Source organism: Eptatretus burgeri, chromosome 12 (assembly GCF_056783735.1).
Source record: "Eptatretus burgeri isolate ZD-2024b chromosome 12, Ebu_testis_v1, whole genome shotgun sequence".
In the NCBI taxonomy this organism is placed as follows: domain Eukaryota; kingdom Metazoa; phylum Chordata; class Myxini; order Myxiniformes; family Myxinidae; genus Eptatretus; species Eptatretus burgeri.
Genome location: NC_140972.1, coordinates 7536656 through 7554592, shown reverse-complemented (window position 1 = coordinate 7554592; position 17937 = coordinate 7536656). Strand labels below are relative to the sequence as shown.

The window sequence follows — 17937 nt, the reverse complement described above, 5'->3', positions numbered from 1 at the left end:
CGGAGCGAAAAGCGAGTTTAAGCAATTGGTTCATGTCCGTCCGTCTGTCTATCTACAAACACACTAGTTTATGATTGAGGAAAAACTTAATTAAAATCGAATGTTATATTTTGATCCTGAATCGCAAAACAAACCTGTAGTTCAACAGTACTTTGACTGTGAATTTGTCCAGATCAAGCATGCCCAGAGAGGAATGAGATAATTTTAAGCTCACCTAGAACGTAGTTCCTGGGAGCTTATGGGATGGTGCGTCATCAGTCCATCCGTCCGTCTGTCCGTCCGTCCATCCACAAATACTTTCAACTTCTTCTCTGAAACTTTACCACAATGTTCATTACCCATGATGTACCAAAGTTTGTTCATGGCATTAACAAAAAAAATCAGGGTCTGAGGAGGTCTACAGAGGGAGTTTACAGGGGTTGCTCCCCCTAAAGAGAGTGTTGCTTTCTTCTTAGAAACAATAATTGTAATTCTGATGAAACTTGATGACAACCTTCAGCAGCCAGGGTGTACCAAAGTTTGTTAATGACATGAGAAAAATCAGGGTCTAACGGTGTGTAAGGGGGGGGGGGTTGCCCCCCAAAATATATATTTGCTTTCTTTTCCAAATAGTCAGGCAGCATCTTGCACAAAATAAAGTCCCGTGGGATTTTTGGTATGAAAGCAAACCACCATGCACGACTCTTCAAGTGAACCCTAATGATTAATAAAAAGCTTGGTGGCACTCTGGGAAATGGTGCGGACGCGTATTTTGAACACATTTAACATTTTTTGAAGAATGACTATTTTACACCACCTAAAAAGTGACATAATGTCACCCTGACCCTCCATATACCACCAATTTTGTCATATTTGGTATCAAATTGACCGGCATGAACCTCTGCCTACTCTTAGGTCATTTATTCGTCATTATATGAGCCATATCATGAATAAATCACACAAAAATCAAAATTTTGACCATATTTCGACTTTGGTTTCACCGTCCGCAGTTCACCAAAATACCTTTTTCTCAACATTGTGCTCACCAATCTGCTAATGAATAGTATCACAACGTACCTATGTTATCACTAGTTCTTTTGATATTTTATACATATCATTCACTTGATAATTCAACGAGATATACCTCAAAATGTAACCCTACCCCCGAGTTCATACATATGCATAAGTCCCATGGCAGTCAGCTCTCATCCAAAGAGCTCGTCGCTGTCATTATCGTTATCGTGTTCGTCTGGTACTTCATCCTCGTCGTCGTCGGTTGAGTGCTGCGAGTTTTCGCAGTTGTCTTCCAAGTCTACAGCTGGCATTTCTTCATTGTAGCCCACAGATTCACTGTTGTCGTTGTGATGCGGTTTGCAACGAATGCCTCAAATAGAGCTTGGCCGACTTTAGGTTGTGTGATGAGGTCATTCTTCACATTATCAGGCATAACGTCCTTCGTCACGAAGTTGGTGAGCTCCTTGGTATGATCCGTGAATGGATTAGTGAAGCTTTGTATTGTTTATGTCAATGCTTCAATGTTTTTCTCTTGTCTCGACAGTACTGCAGGTGAGCATGCGTGATGCTGTACATTATCATTGGGCATCACTCCAGCCACTTTGTAGGCTTCTGCAGCGAGTCTCGCCAGTTCTGGAGCGATGATGAAGAACTTTGTATGAGCACTACTGTTGAGTGTGATACCGACAAGGCCACCGGTAACCTTCATCATTCTGTTCACATGCTCCAGGGCGTGATCAGCCCCAATGGCACAGAATGGTACATGGCGATTCTTGTTTACAACCCAGTTTCCATTCTCAAACTCTTGGTAGACTTCTTTGTCGTTTTCCTTCACAGACTCCATGTCGACCAGATACAGGGGAATCATGCGAGCATAGACAAGCTTGTCATGTGCAAAGAAGTGCTTTGTGAATGACTCGAGGACCGTGAGGTGCAGTTTCCAGTTACCTGTTCCAACAGCTCGTATGAACAGGATCATGTCCATGACCATCTGCATATACTGCTGCAGTACGAGTGTGCCTGGTCCAGACTTGTCCTGTGCGTCAAAACGATCGATTTTGTCCATCACTTGCTCTGAGTCGATGATATTTACCATAGCTGAATGGGCTTTCCTCATCTCTTCGGGATCTTGATTGACAAACATGAGAGCCAAATCGTCAGCAGCTGCTGAGAGGTCCTTGAGCAGATCACTTTCACTCTCGAAGAATGCTTGCTGATGCAATGTGAACAAGGACTGCAAAGTGATCATGTGAGCATTCAATCCTCTCTTCACATGCTTTCCTTCAAGGATTTGTCGAACCGTTACAGGTCCATATAGGTCTGCCTCTGTCCAACAAAAGTCCAATCCACTGTTCTCAATGTAGCACCCAATGCATCCGAGTTGGGCCATCACGATGTGAAGTTCCCCTGGGCGAAGAATCAGGTGATCCATGTCATTGCAGGCCATCTGGAGCTGTTTTGCAGGCTTGTACAATGTACAATCCCATATCCAGTGAAACCACAGTCTTGTGATTTGGGCCGACTACTTTGGTACCGATTCCTTGTGCCTGCATCAGTCCAGTCAGGAGCATATTCCACTCGTGTGTGGGTGCTGCTATGAGTGGCGGTGTTCCAACTCTTGTCAGGGGCAACTTTGTAGACACCAACGAATGATATGCCGACCACGTTGGAATCTGTCCAGGAGTAGCCGAAACCACTTCCTCATGTTCTTCGCTACTCGGATGTGGTAACACGTCTTCTTTCTGTTCGAACCTGCGTAAGGTTCGTCCCATCAGCCAGGCAACATCGGGTAGATACTCCGATTTGTTGGTACCTTCTCTGACGCAGAATGATGCATAGGATGGACTCTGAGGCTTTGCTGTTGGTTTTGGACAGTCCACCAGCTTTGTGGTTATGCTTGGTAGATCTGTGATTGAACGCATCGGGGCTGGTCCAGTTAGTTCAAGCTTTGGAATCTCATCGCCTGGATCACACCTCTGGTAAATCGCCATTGCTGAAGCATGAAGGTTTCTTTTTCCGTCGGTAGTGCCCTCCGCAAAATCGACATTGTCGACTGCAAAGAACAAGTATCCTCCCATCACAATGTCTGGGGGCATGTAAAGGCCATCTTTTATTGCCATTCTCTGAAGTACGGTAGACGCTATCTGCCCTTCTATTCTGAGTAATCTGTTGTACTCCACAGACACTCCGAACTTATGTAGCATATCAACAACTTTTTTGCTCCTGGTGGCTTGCCTCATGGCTATTCCGATACCCAGTTGCTGTTGCATCTTGTGTGTCATTTTGAAGGTCTTCGTTACCTTGTTTCCAACTTGTTGTGGTGACAAGTACTTCGCCACAGTACTTTGTGCCAGACTGATGGCATGCTTGTTGACGACGAAGTATTCCTTGTCTGTTGACAATGTTGTGTTTGGGCCCTGGATTAACCATCTATAAAATATGTAGAGTTCTTCTGGAACATGCTCGCTCGTAGAGTCAGATAAGTTTCCAGTGAATGTCCATTTGTCGGCCTTGCGTATCGCTCTCCTCAAAATTGAAGATGCTTTGTATCGCACCCTCGTGTCCGATTCCATCCCCATCTCTGTTTCCTCCATCCAGTTAATGGCTTCATCCCTGGTAGTTTTGATTGTGCAACGTTCTGGCCCATTGATGCGCTTCAGTTTGTTGAACTCTATACTGGGTATTTCGTTCTGCAGCAGTTGCTTGATTACCTTGCGGGGGCATTCTGGATGGGTCACATTGTTAGCAGATCTTATTGCAGTGAAAGTGTCTTGGAGTTCACCCATGTTGAGGATCTTTCCATCCAACATCATGCCTTCTGCTCGGCTCAGGAACTCAATTTCTGCTGCAACCTCAACTACAATACTGGCTTGAGGAACTTCTGATGATTTCTTGACACACCAAACATTTGTTACATGAATTGCCCAACATCGCTTGTGGTATTTAACATCAATGGCATGTGCGTCTGTGGGGTTTATTGAAGTACTGAGCTTCACACGAAGCTGTTCGTCTCCACTTTTTGCAATGGCTTCCTTAAGAAAAACACTTGCGTTTCCAGCGGCGAGTAGATGTAGTGAATTAGTACGCGTTGCTCCAAGATCACAGAGGAAACACAGGTCTCTCTTGTATGGGGTTGAATGAGAGCGTGTAAATGTAGTTGTGGCCTGAGAGGATTTTTCATCATGGATTCCTTTGGATGATAATCGTTTCTCGTAGTGTCCTTTTGCTCTGTTGAGCATTCCAGCATGAACAGTATTCTGCTGGCATTTCCTGTGCCATGATGCAGATTTTTCCTGCAGGTCCTGGCTGGAGACATTTCCAAGTCGCCGGCTGATTTCGGGATAGTCTCTGTCACCGTACTTAGCTCGCTCTCTGATACAGAGTAATATCTTCTCGTAAGCACTGGGACTCTGAACTAATGTTGCGGCACTTTTTGTTTGGCAAATAATACACAAGGAATAGTCAGTGTCTACTCTCGCAACTTTCTCTGGAGGAAATACAGTTTTTGTGCTGACTCCATTTCGATGTTGACAAGGTGATGTATTAGAATGTGGAAGCATTTGTTAGCAATAGCGGAATACGCAATAAGCCGTCACTGGGTACAAGAGAGGGATAGTATGCTGGAGTTCCAATGTAGTGTCTACAAACTACCGATGACCCTTTCTGTTCTTGTCAGATGTTCTGCTGCATCTGAAAAACATAACAGTGAAAAACATAAAAGTATGTTTTTAAACAGAATCAGCTATATGGCATTGAATATATCATCTTGTGGCTCTTCTGCAGCATCACATCTGAAAGAGAGAAAATTCTTATATTAGTGGATACCATGGTTACTATAGTCATATGGGAAGACTACCTCAACCTAATAATCTACAGTAGGATTTGTGGCATGTGTTTACAAAATCATTCATCAAAACTTACAGATGTCGGAAAGAGTAACCTTCTGATTCATGAGGGGGTAGGGTTACATTTTTAGGTATATCTCGTTGAATTATCAAGTGAATGATATGTATAAAATATCAAAAGAACTAGTGATAACATAGGTACGTTGTGATACTATTCATTAGCAGATTGGTGAGCACAATGTTGAGAAAAAGGTATTTTGGTGAACTGCGGACGATGAAACCGAAGTCGAAATATGGTCAAAATTTTGATTTTTGTGTGATTTATTCATGATATGGCTCATATAATGACGATTAAATGACCTATGAGTATGCAGAGGTTCATGCCGGTCAATTTGATACCAAATATGACAAAATTAGTGGTATATGGAGGGGTCAGGGTGACATTATGTTACTTTTTAAGCGGCATAAAATAGTCATTCTTCAAAAAATGTTAAATGTGTTCAAAATACACATTCGCACCATTCCCCAGAGTGCCACAAAGCTTTTTTATGAATCATTAGGGTCCACTTGAAGAGTCGAGCATGGTGGTTTGCTTTCATACCAAAAATCCCACGGGACTTATGATGCTCCCTGACTAAAAAGTACACACGCAATTTCCATGAAACTTGACTGCAACAGTCATCACCCGTGATGTACCAAAGTTTGTTCACGCCATTAAAAAATTAGCTGGGTCTAGTAGGGTATACGGGAGGAGGGTTGCCCCCCCAAATAGGTATTTGCTTTCTTCTCAGAAACTACACAAACAATTCTGATAAAACTTGACTACAACCTTCATCACTCGTGATGTAACAAAGATTGTTCATCATATTTTAGAAGTCGGGGTCTGAGGGGGTCCACAGGGGGGGGGGAGGTGAGGTTGTCCCCCAAAATAGGCATTTGCTTTCATTTCAGAAATTGCACACATAATTCCGATGAAACTTGACCATCACCTTCATCACCCATGATGTACTAATGTTTGTTCACGATATTAAAAAACTGCTATCTAAGGGGTTCTTCTGAGGGGGTTGGGGGGGAGGGGTTGCCCCCCAAAATATGTATTTGTTTTCTTCTCTAAAACCACACACACAATTTCAATGAAACTTGACCACAACCTTTATCACCTGTGATGTATCAACGTTTGTTCATGGCATTAAAAAAAACAATCCATCAGTATTTACTTTCTTCTCCATTACATATTTTGAGGGTTATCCATGCCGACCAGTGGTTCCCTTGTTATCTTATCTAGCCGCTACCAGGTGAGTGCCCAGGGGTATTGCTCCTATGTTTTACTCTGTCTACCTGTCTGGCAATGAAACAAAATTTAAAATCATTCCAAACAGGAAACTTCCTGTTTCTAAAGATGTCATAAAACACAAACAACAAGAATAAAGAATGAATGCAGTTGTTATATAGGGTGGTGTAATAGACACACTGCGTAAATGGTGGTAAAAAGGCGGTAAATTCCGGAATTCATTTATTGATACAACCTTTCCAATTTCTATTTTATTTAAGGTGAATTATATATTTGAACACTGAAGAACACAGATTGCCTTCTCATCACTTCTAAAACCTTTTGGTTTAGCAGTACTTGGAAATGTCAAATAAGGGTGGTGTATGAGGGTGGTTTATAAAGCAGTGTATAAGGGTGATTGTATAAGTCCACTGCAATAGCGCAAAACTTCTGGAATTTTATTTTTTAAACGATCTTTTAAATTATTATATTTTACTTATATTGAAGTATTTACTTGACCACTGCACAAAGTAACGTGTTCTATGATCTCTCGAGTTAAGGAATGCTCCATTGTCTGTCTAAAGACAGTTAAGGAGCACAAACACATACCATATGCCAGGAAAATGATTTTAGTTAGCTTGAAAAAAAAAAATATATATATATATATATATATATACATATTATATATTAATAATATATATGTATATACATATATTTTTTACATTCCCAAAACAATATAAATGACAAGTTTGGTATAAAGTACAGCTTTCAGAAGTAGCTTCTCATATCATAGTGAACAATTTACGTATTATTACAACAAATAGCAAAGTAAAATTTTTAAGGGGATAAGTAAAAACAATGCAGAGAAAATGAACAATTCCATGTTGCTCAATAAGTGCAAAATGACATGTTTGTGCCAAACAAACCACCACGGAACTATTTCATTGCACTGAAAGATTCTTCTCTATTCGGACAGACAGTCAAAGTGATAAACTAGAAAGCGTCTCAAAATGCAAAGTGACGAAAACTAGGAAAATACAACCGCTTTGTACTCAAACTAAACTTGATGAAAACAACAACTTTAAATTAAAAATAGAGTAAAATGTAAGTGTCCAGGTGTTTGCACAACGTGACCTTTGCTACACTTGCCCTACGCTCTGTGTAAGTGGTGCTGAATGGAAAAATATACGTAAACAGAGGTACAACATTGAGCAATGCAGAATGTAAGGGAAAGGGTAAAGTTGGAGTTTACACACAAACACTTCGGTGGGGAAGATAAGGGGCTCTCGATGCACTTGCTTTAACTCGTTTTATCTTCCACAATAATTACAGTACTGTGTATGCTTTTGCTGATGCATATTATGAAAATAATGATTATAATATAAACTCGATTACCCCAAAGCGATATCCGTGACAATATATTCAATAAACAACTGTTTGTGCAATAAGAAACCATTTTTGTTTGTTAAAGGATTGTTACACAATGCAACATTTATGTGACACCATATTTCGTTTTCATGAAACCAAACACCTTTTTTTTTTGTCCAGTGACCATAGGCTCACGATGGAGCTCATATGTATCTTACATTGAGGACACGGACATTGGGAGACACCATTGTACTTTTTGTTTACATGAATTACAAGGACATTAGTAGACCACAAACATCTATGATATCTGAGATTTAAAACTGTGTTCCGTTTATCGTGAGCCAAAGCTTTGGATGGGAACACTAACAGGTCAACTCTTAACTAATCTAAAGCATTGAGGTTGAACCTTTTAAATTATAGCTTCTTATGTCATTGTCAGTTGGTGCTGCTTCTGCTATTTCTGTAATTATTGTGACTAATTTCCACGTATGTATTAATTAGTCTCACCACGAAGGGGATGCGAGACTATTGCACCACCCCGAGGTGTGTGTGTCTGTGTGTGTGTGTGTGTGTGTGTGTGTGTGTGTGTGTGTGTGTGTGTGTGTGTGTGTGTGTGTGTGTGTGTGTGTGTGTCCGCGTCCGCATCCGCGTCTGTGTCTGTGTCTATGTATTTTCGATTTTTAAGTGTTTTTTTCTGCAACTGCTTGTCCGATTGATGCCAAACTTTAAACATAGGAGGGACTTTTGCTAACTCTGATGTCATAGGTCACATGGTATGGCAGCCAAATTGGATTAAAGGAAAAAAATTGGACATTATTTTCTCTGAAACTGCTCAACAAAAAAAATTGAAACTTGGCATATGTCACCAACTCCCCATGGGGTATATATGGTGAGAACGATGACGTCATCAGATAAGTGGTATTCCAATCATAATTGGTTAAGTTTAAATCCTTATCCAAAAAAAATATGAAACTTTTTATATCTGATCTATGACCGGATGTGAGTGAATAATTATATTTATGGCGTTCATAACCCATGCCAAGAAACTACGTGACATAATAGGGTGTATGGATGATACGGGTATATTGGTGATAATAGCAGTGAGCCACAATCGTAGTGTGTTCAGTTAATGATGGTATTTTTGTTCAAAATGAATGCACGAGGCGAGACTATGCGCTCTACAACTGCCGTTCTAGTTTTTGTTTGTTTTGCTCTAATTTTGAAGAAACCAGCAATTGCATTTACTTAGGACAACTCATATAAATGGATACAGATCAGTTTGAAGAAATTAAAGACAAACTAGAGCAGGATGGGCAGCATTTGCAGAATTAAAAGTGCCATTAAAAGCAAACTGTCCTTGTGTCTGAAAAGGAAAGTTTACATTCAGTGTGCACGTCCAGCAATGACATATGGCAGTGGAACATGGTCTCCAACAGAGGAGATGGAACAAGAATTGGTACTCATACAAAGAGCTGTGGAAAGATGGGGTCTCTGTCTCACCAAAAGAGACAAGAGGAGAAAAATGGATCAGACAGAAAACAATGCAATCGAATGGCTCTAATTTCTAGATCTTTAATTATAATTGTCTACAAGATCATACGAAAGAAGAAGGAGAATTGACATCCTGGTCACAATGAAAAAACTGAAATGGAAATGGGCTGAACAAAGCAAGAAGAGCGAACAACTGGAAACCCAGAAGAAGCTGAAGTGGACCAAAGATTAGATGGAGAGATTGAATTGAAAAATGTACTGGATAGCAATAGCCTGAAATGGCATCGAATGGAACAGAATGGACCATGTTTAGGAAGGCCTTCATCCTGCATCCAAATAGACTGATCAGGTCAATTCAAGCTTTCTTTATTGTGTGGTGGTGATAACTGTAAATCGGTGATGCCTGTTGTGCGTCTTGCCTAACAGGACACCCTTGTTAAGATCAGGAGTATGATTGGTGGTGCCGTCCGACAAGCATCTGGGGAGGCATCTGCCAACAATTTCAGCTGTGACCTCAATCCTAGAGTATGAAAAATCAACAACATCTTTACCAGTTTTATTAATGGCGGTCCAGCTCGGTGGACGTGCTTTTCACTTTCTTTGCGATAGAGTTTCCCAAAAGTTAATTTTCATTCTTTAGGTTCGTCTGCTGAAACCCCTGGGTGCTTATCCTGGAATGGCTGGAGAGATGCAAGAATTGGCTTCGGTCATTGTCAAGGTGTGTTACAAGAAAGCACTTACCTTTTTTGTTTACTTAATATGGTATCCCAATAAATCATTTGAAAGTGAGGTTATATGATGTAAATAGCTGACTAACTTCTCATTTTAAATTGTAAGGGTGAGTCAAGTAAAGGTAGATTTTAATTTTTTTAAAAGGCAAAAAGTATAAAGCAATGTTGAGCCTGTAATGCTTACCGTCTCCTTTGACCTGTTTTCACACCCTTCCTGTGTATTGGAGTAACGTTTGTCATCACACAAGCCATAGGGAGGTGGCCTAAGGAGGACAGGTTGAAGAGAGTAGACTGAAGTGAAGTGATAATATTACTGCAGGATTTGAGAACACAGCAAAGATTGAGTATAGACATTGTGCCTTGTATCGAGCGGAGTCAGTTCTAATGCCATTTGAGATGAGAGGCGTAATGGAGGGGAAGCATAGACAACTGACAGACTTAATGAATCAACACCAGGACATTAGAGGAGACAACTTGGATAATTCAGCCTTATGGTGTGTCAGGTGTTATTTTGTGGCTCACTTGATGATGGATAAACATGTATTGTGAGCCTTGTGAAATTGCCTAAGGTTGCCCTTGTTTGGATGGCATGATTGCCATTGTCTCACCGCAGGATTCAGTGTCTCAGGTTTAAGGGCATGTATATGATCACTGCAGATATATGTGTATGTGTGTATAATCGTCAAGTTTTTATTATTAATTGTTTGGGTTTACAATTTAAACTGTTACTGTTTGGATGATTAGGATTAATTGCTTTATGGCAGGGGTTCTCAATTAATTTTGGCCATTATCCTAATACAGACATAACAATACTCATTATCCCCCAAAGTTTTTTTTTGCCGGGATGCTAGTTAATTGTATTTTTCCATAACCCTGAGATGAGACCACTGTCTCCATAATATCTATCTATACATTGCATGATTATGAATAAAACTGTGATAAAATTTTACAACTCCTTTATTTTCAATTGTGTAACATGAATCGCAATGGACAAGAACCGAGTTTCACATATGGGTAAAGTGGCACGTCCGGTTGGTAACCATTTCCTGAATCCGTGGGGATAACTTTGTCAGGGCACATCTGATGTCACTTTCAGAGTCCATTCTGTTCCTTTGTTTGCTGCGGATGCTCAGGAAGGCTGAAAATCCTGCTTCACACAAATATGTTGACCCAAGTGGCAGGATAATTTTTGTTGCATTTGAACTAGCCAACGGAAATTCCTTGCAATGGGTTGTCCAAAAGAAAGACAACTTATTTGAATCAAATTCCATTTGGATTAGGCTGTTTGATTTCATCTCAAGGATTTCCTCTGCGACTCCGTTTGGTTCTTCCGGCAAATGCTCAATGGAACACCTGAATGGATTCCACACCCAGGCACAGACAGTTGGATCAACAGCGGGAAAATGCTCCTCCATTCTCAAATGCAGGCTCCTCAAATGTGAAGTAATGACTTTGCACATCACCCAAGTTCATGTAATCAGTGTAGTCCAAGTATTCCTCCATATTTGGAAATGCAGCTTTTCGACCTGTTCTCAGTTTTCTCTCCCAGAAGTCCAGCTTGGATCGTAACGCTTGGAGAGATGACGTATTCTCCTTTTCCCTGCAATGATGTGTTCAATGTGTTGAGATGCAAAAACATGTCCACCAAATAGCACAGAAGAGCAATCTCGCTCAAGACCATCGGTTCAACACAACTAGCCGATCAAGATCAGCCGATCTACTTCTAGCTTCGTGCACATATTTACGTTTCACAACGCCCTTATTAACTTGTTAACTGTCTTATTTGATTCACTTTCCACAAACAACCAGGCAGTTTTTCACTCTGAAAACTCACCTTTTTGCTCCACAAGCCTACTCTAAGGATGAGCACTGACTGACTCATGAGGGGCTGATTGTGGTGCATGTAAACATGGAGTGGAAAAATTAGGAACCAAATGTGCGCCATCTTGGTGGACAGTTTGGATTGTTTGTTTGCTCAGTGGCTTTCGGTTTTTTGATACATTCAGATGTTAAAAACTCGATTTTTACCTCCGCCACCGAAGGTGGGCAGAAGTTATGTTTTCACCCCTTCCTGTCTCTCTGTTTGTCTGTCTGTGAACAAGATATCTCAAAAGGTTGCGGACAGATTTGGACGAAACCTGGTGGACAGGTTGGATGTGTGATAAGGACAAATTGATTTGATTTTGGTGACGATCCAGATACGAGAATTTTTTTAAGTGATTCGTCAACATTGAGAGATGGGGATAAAATGAGATGGAGCACAAAATCTCAAAAAGTTGGTGATGGGTTATGACAAAACTAGGTGGATGAGTTGGTTAGGTGACAAGAACAAGCTGATTCGATTTTGGTTCAGTTCCGGATGTAAATCCGGCCTATCATTGGAATACAAAATGTAAACTGTTCACATTGGTAGAGGTATGTGCTCTATCAAGTGTCGGTACTTGGCAAAATTTTTCTTTTTTTTTTGCCAAGTATGTTGGTCTATACTCTATAGTGTCTGTTTGTTTGTCTGTCTGTCTGTCTGTTTGTTTGTCACACAATTTTTGGCTACAGTTTTCAAACAATCGTTCTGAATTTTTTTGTGTATGTAGATGACTGGCCAAGGACGGTAATGCTTAATTGTGGTGAAGATCCGAATCCGGATCCGGATCTGAGAATTTTTTTAAGTGATTCTTCACCGTTGAGAGAAAGGATCAAAAACGATATGCACGACCGGTCAAAGGTTTTAGAACACCCCCATTTTTCCAGTTTTTACTGAAATTTAAGCAGTTTAATGTTTCAATGTACTCTGAAATTAAAGCAAAGAACAAATAAGCAATTGCAGATAAAAAAAAATCATGGAATCGTTTTGTTGAACAAAAATTAATCTAAATTTTTGACTCGTCTAAGTAGCCACCTTTTGCAGATACAACAGCCGAACATACTCGTGGCATTCTTTCTATTGGAAATCTATTATTCTATCATTGACAACGGAAATCAAATATTGTTCGGAAAGTTCTTCCCAACACTGTTGCAGAAGTTCTTACAAATGTGTTTCACTTGTAGGTTGCTTTGCTTTCACCCTTCTGTCCAGTTTATCCCAAACCAGCTTGATGGGGTTTAAATCTGGAGACTGTGCTGGCCATTCCATGATTTGAAGCCTTCCGTCTTGTTCTTTTCTTCTAAGGTAGTTCTGATATAGCCTGGAGGTATGTTTTGGGTCGTTATCTTGCTGTAGGATGAACCCCTGACCAACTAGGCGTAAACCAGAGGGTATTGCATGGCACTGCAAAATGCTGTGGTCACCCTTTTGGTTCAGGGTGCCTGTCACTCTGTGCAAGTCGTCGACTCTGGATCCAACAAAAGAGCCCCAGATCATCACGCTTCCTCCTCCATGTTTGACAGTTGGTGTCACACACTGAGGAACCATCCTTTCACCCACTCGATGGTGAATAAAAACCCTGCATGATGAACCGAAGATGACAAATTTTGATTCATCGGTCCATAAGACCTTCTTCCAGTTTCCAGTAGTCCACTGGCGGTGTTTCATGGCCCAGGCAAGTCTCTTTTTCTTATTTTGCCATCTAAGCAATGGCTTTCTTACTGCCACTCGACCTGTCAAACCTGTGGCTCGAAGTCTTCTCTTCACAGTTGAAACTGAGACTTCCTTACTTCGACCAGTGTTAAGCTGTGCTTGAAGCTACTGTCCTGTGAGCCGCCTATCATGCAAGCTGTTGACTCTGAAAAACTTGTCTTCTGATTGTGTGGTGGCTTTGGGTCTGTCAGACCTCTTCCTGTCAGAGTTTCCAATTGCCTTTTGATGGTGTAGGAAACTGTACTCACTGACACCTTGGCTTACTTTGCAATTTCTCAAAAGGAAAGACCTCCACTTTTAAGGGTTATAATGGTCTGTCTGTCTTCCTTTGTTAACTGTTTTTTTTCTCGTCATGATGATAGCAATATACTACTTCCTGCAGTGCAATATTGTCCAAATAATTATTCAGAGGGTGTAGCAACACAGTCTGTTCCAACACTGCTTTTATACAGACAGAGGGTTTGTAACTTATCAACAAAAGTTGGGACACCTGTAGGAATTGTTTGCATCAACTTTCACGGCTTAATTTACTTCCATTGCTGCAGAACAGCTGCATATATATAAATATATGTATATATATATGTATATATATATATATGTATATATATATATATATATATATATATGTATATATATGTATATATATATATATATATATGCATATATATATATATATATATATATATATATATATATATATATATATATATATATATATATATATATATATATATATATATATATTTATATGTGTATATATATATATATATATATATATATATATATATATATATATATATATATATATATATATATATATATATATATATATATATATATATATATATATATATATATATATATATATATATATATATATATATATGTATATATATATATATATATATATATATATATATATATATATATATATATATATATATATATATATATATATATATAGACAGGGTGAGTACCAGTATACTGGGCCGGTGTATACCCCGGTTAAATTAGGTGTAACATATCCCTGTGTCGTAAGAGGCGACCAGGGTTGCGTCAGGAAGGGCATCCGGCGTAAAACATGTGCTAAATCACTATGCGGATCATACGGATGATCCGCTGTGGCGACCCCTAACGGGAGCAGCCGAAAGAAGAAGAAGAAGAGATATATATATATATATATATATATATATATATATATATATATATATATATATATATATATATATATATATATATATACAGGGTGAGTCAGAAGTAGCACCCGATTTCTGTCAGTTGATTGTTTGTTTGCTATTTGTATTACAGTGTACAAGAAGGTAGAAATAAATGAATGACATGTTTATCTCACCATTTAGTCAAGAAAAAATTATTACGGAACTGTACCAAGCTGTTTCACTTGCAATTTTCAAAGTGCCCTCCCTCGTGATCGATGCACAATTGCAGCCGAGCAGGCACAGAGCGGCACACACGTCTGCAGAGTTCGATATCAATTTCCTCAAACTTTGCAGTGATTTGAGCCTTCAATTCCTGAATGGTACGAGGCTTTTCACGATAAACAAGGTCTTTCATGAGCCCCCAAAGAAAGAAATCTGGAGGTGTAAGGTCTGGGGAGCGTGCCGGCCACTTGATCAGACTATCCACTTTCTGGGCCGATCCACTTTCTGGGAAAGTTTTCATCAAGCCACTGACGAATATAACGTCCATAATGAGGTGGAACTCCATTATGCTGGAAATAACAATCCTGATCTTGTACCCTGGGCCAAAAGAATGTTTGCAGCATATCCAGGTAAATTTCTGCAGTGACAGATCCCTCAAAGAAAAAGGGTCCAATTATCCCGAATGGAGATATGGCTGCCCAAACTGTCACTCTAGGTAAATTTAGCTCCTTCTCAACTGTCACTCTTGGGTTATTTGCAGCCCAGGAGACACAATTGTGTCTGTTAATTGTGCCATTCAGCTTAAAACATGCCTCGTCTGACCACCAGATGTTGTCGAGCATTGTGTCCTCTTCGTGAAGTTTAGCTAAGAACTCCGCAAAATTGAAGACTGCGGTCGTCATCTCCATCATGAAGGGCATGCAGTAAGCGTGGAATGTAAGGTTTCCATTTTTTCTGGTGAAGGATTCGGATAACACTTGATTGGCTCACTTCCAACACTGCAGATAAACGGCGAGTTGACTTTTGCGGACTTTGTTCCAGTCTTCTGATGGCTTCTTCAGCCTTCGCTACATTCTTTGCCGTTTTCGGACGACCGGACTTCTTTGCAGTGGCTACCGACCCTGTTGCTTCAAATTTCTCGACAATCAATCGTATGTTTCTTCCCTGAGGTGGGTTAATATCGAATTCCTGTGCCAAACGGCATGCCGCCATCATTGGTTGTTCATTACATTTGTAGTAATGTTTCACGGCCGCAATGCGTTGATTCATAGAAAGGTTATCATGGTTCAATTTGGTGCAAATTCAGTAACTTTCCAAACTCGCAGCAATAACCTGCAAAACAAAATCAAAAATAAATAAATTACGAAAATTAATAATCTGCAAGACAATTATTAACAATATGACTTCCCAGAAATAATCTGACAGCCGAAAAAAAACAGAAATCGGGCGCTACTTTTGACTCACCCTGTATATACAATACAATACAATACAATACAATACAATACAATACAATACAATACAATACAATACAATACAATACAATACAATACAATACAATACAATACAATACAATACAATACAATGCCTGGTGTTGACTTAATGGTTAGGGTGGTGGGCTTGGGATCCTTGAGTCCTGAGTTCAAATCTTGCTTGGCTGTTGCATTAATACTATTTATATCTCTTAAAGCAAGAGAAAAATTTATAAACGTACACAGAAGGAGCACACAACAACAACAATTATAAGTTATAAAAGCTCCTTTTTCATATGTTTTACTTCATTTTACATACTCATTGACATTAAATCCTTAACATCTAAGTTTGATAAATCATATTGTTAAATCAAAGAAACACAATGAAAATCCAGACGTAACTTCCATGTACCATCCCATTGTTATATACGTACACATCTGCTAAATCTCCCGAAATACTTGATAATAAAAGTGATGGTCCATTACACTTGTTGCCATTATTTTATGGATGCAGTCATTTGATCTTCCTTCCTTCTGCTTCCCAGGACATTTATCTTCAAAATCCCAGCGTCTGCTGGGATGACATTATTGGACTTAGTACAGCGAAGCGCCTTGTGAAAGAAGCTGTTATCTATCCGATCAAGGTGAGAGCCAATATCCTAACTCTGGCCATGGGCCTTCAACTTTCCTGGTCACATTTCCAAAATTATAGAGAAAATGGCAAAGCCATCAGTTTACACTCAAAATAGGTCATCTGTTCACCACATCAAGATTACCTGTAACCCAAGCTTTAGTGAGGAATTTACCTTTCCCTCCATCCATCCATCCATCCATCCATCCACTGGGACCATACTCTGTGCAGAGCATTGTTGCTGCCTAAACAGTCTCCTTGGCTATTGGACACAATCCTGGACGGGTCGCCACTCCGACACAGGATACCAACATGCTGGCACTCATTTTGCCAACCTTGGAAGGATGATAGGCAGAGTTAACCCCACCTGGTATTAATTCAACAGCTGATTGGGATTTGAACTCAGGACCCTCAGGTTCCAAGTCCACCACTCGAGCCATGAAGCCAATACCAAGCATATTTCTTTTTCCTTGCACCTAATACTTGTTCTGAGGTCCCTGACAGTGTTCAATTTCATGCAGTTTTTTTCCCATACAAGATTGTGGCTCATGGAAAAGACATGACAGAGGGAGTAAAGGAAACAAATTGACAGTGAGGAAGTGGGGTCACATTTGGAAACAATAAATAAGCAAGGGAATGAACAAATAGAAATATAGAAAGAGGGTTGCATCAGATATTCTTCATGGGGTAGTGAAGATCACAGGAAAGGATGGAGGATGGAATGATATGGTAATGCACCCCTTGATCTTAAAAGCCGAAGGGAAGAGTGGGATTGAAAAACTTCAGAAGGGTGGCTCCACAAACAGGAAAGAAGAGGAGTACAAGAATGAATGTATTCGATAAGCCAGGATTTTGGAAGTTCAATCAGGAGAGGTCACTGGAATAACGTGTGCATCTTAGAGGATCGGAGGGCTGAGAGAGCAGAAGAACCTCGAACAGAGAATAGGCACTAAAAACAATAAGGCCACATATCTGCCTACAATGTGAGAGCAACAGGCCTTGTGCTTTGGCCTCATCAAGAGAAAAGCCAACACTGTTGAGTGCTTTAGGTTCTCCAGATTCCAGAGACAGGTGTGATTCTCGTATGCCAGCCCATATACAAGACCAGTACTCCACCTGGAATGATGGAGTATGCCCAGTATGCGGCTGACTTTGGAGGTCAGATTTACACTGCAGGCAGTTCATGAGAGATCATATCTGATGGTGAGGCTGAGACATTCAAGAGATTGAACATCTTCCATTGGCTCACCATGGAAATAGATAGGTGCGTTAGTTTGATGATCCTTTTGAAGTGACAGGATGAGACTGAGATTTTCCAGGATTGGAAGACATGTCCAATTTATCAGGCCAACGTCTAATCAATTCAACGTCACCATAGAGTGACACTGCTGCTCTCTGCCTATGA

At 40.0% G+C, this 17937-nt stretch overlaps 1 protein-coding gene across 12 annotated transcripts in view; it reads left to right on the top strand.

The window, feature by feature from the left end:
* Positions 1–17937, top strand: part of KATNAL2 (katanin catalytic subunit A1 like 2) — a 130693-nt gene that overhangs the window by 93707 nt on the left and 19049 nt on the right. For 10 of the 12 annotated variants that reach the window (XM_085849378.1, XM_085849376.1, XM_085849381.1 and 7 more), the window contains 3 exons: positions 9394–9492; positions 9608–9685; positions 16447–16545. In XM_085849378.1, the coding sequence (XP_085705504.1) occupies positions 9394–9492; positions 9608–9685; positions 16447–16545 (276 nt within the window). The remainder of the gene's footprint in view (positions 1–9393; positions 9493–9607; positions 9686–16446; positions 16546–17937) is intronic. The other 2 variants (XM_085849377.1, XM_085849383.1) reach the window with 2 other exon arrangements.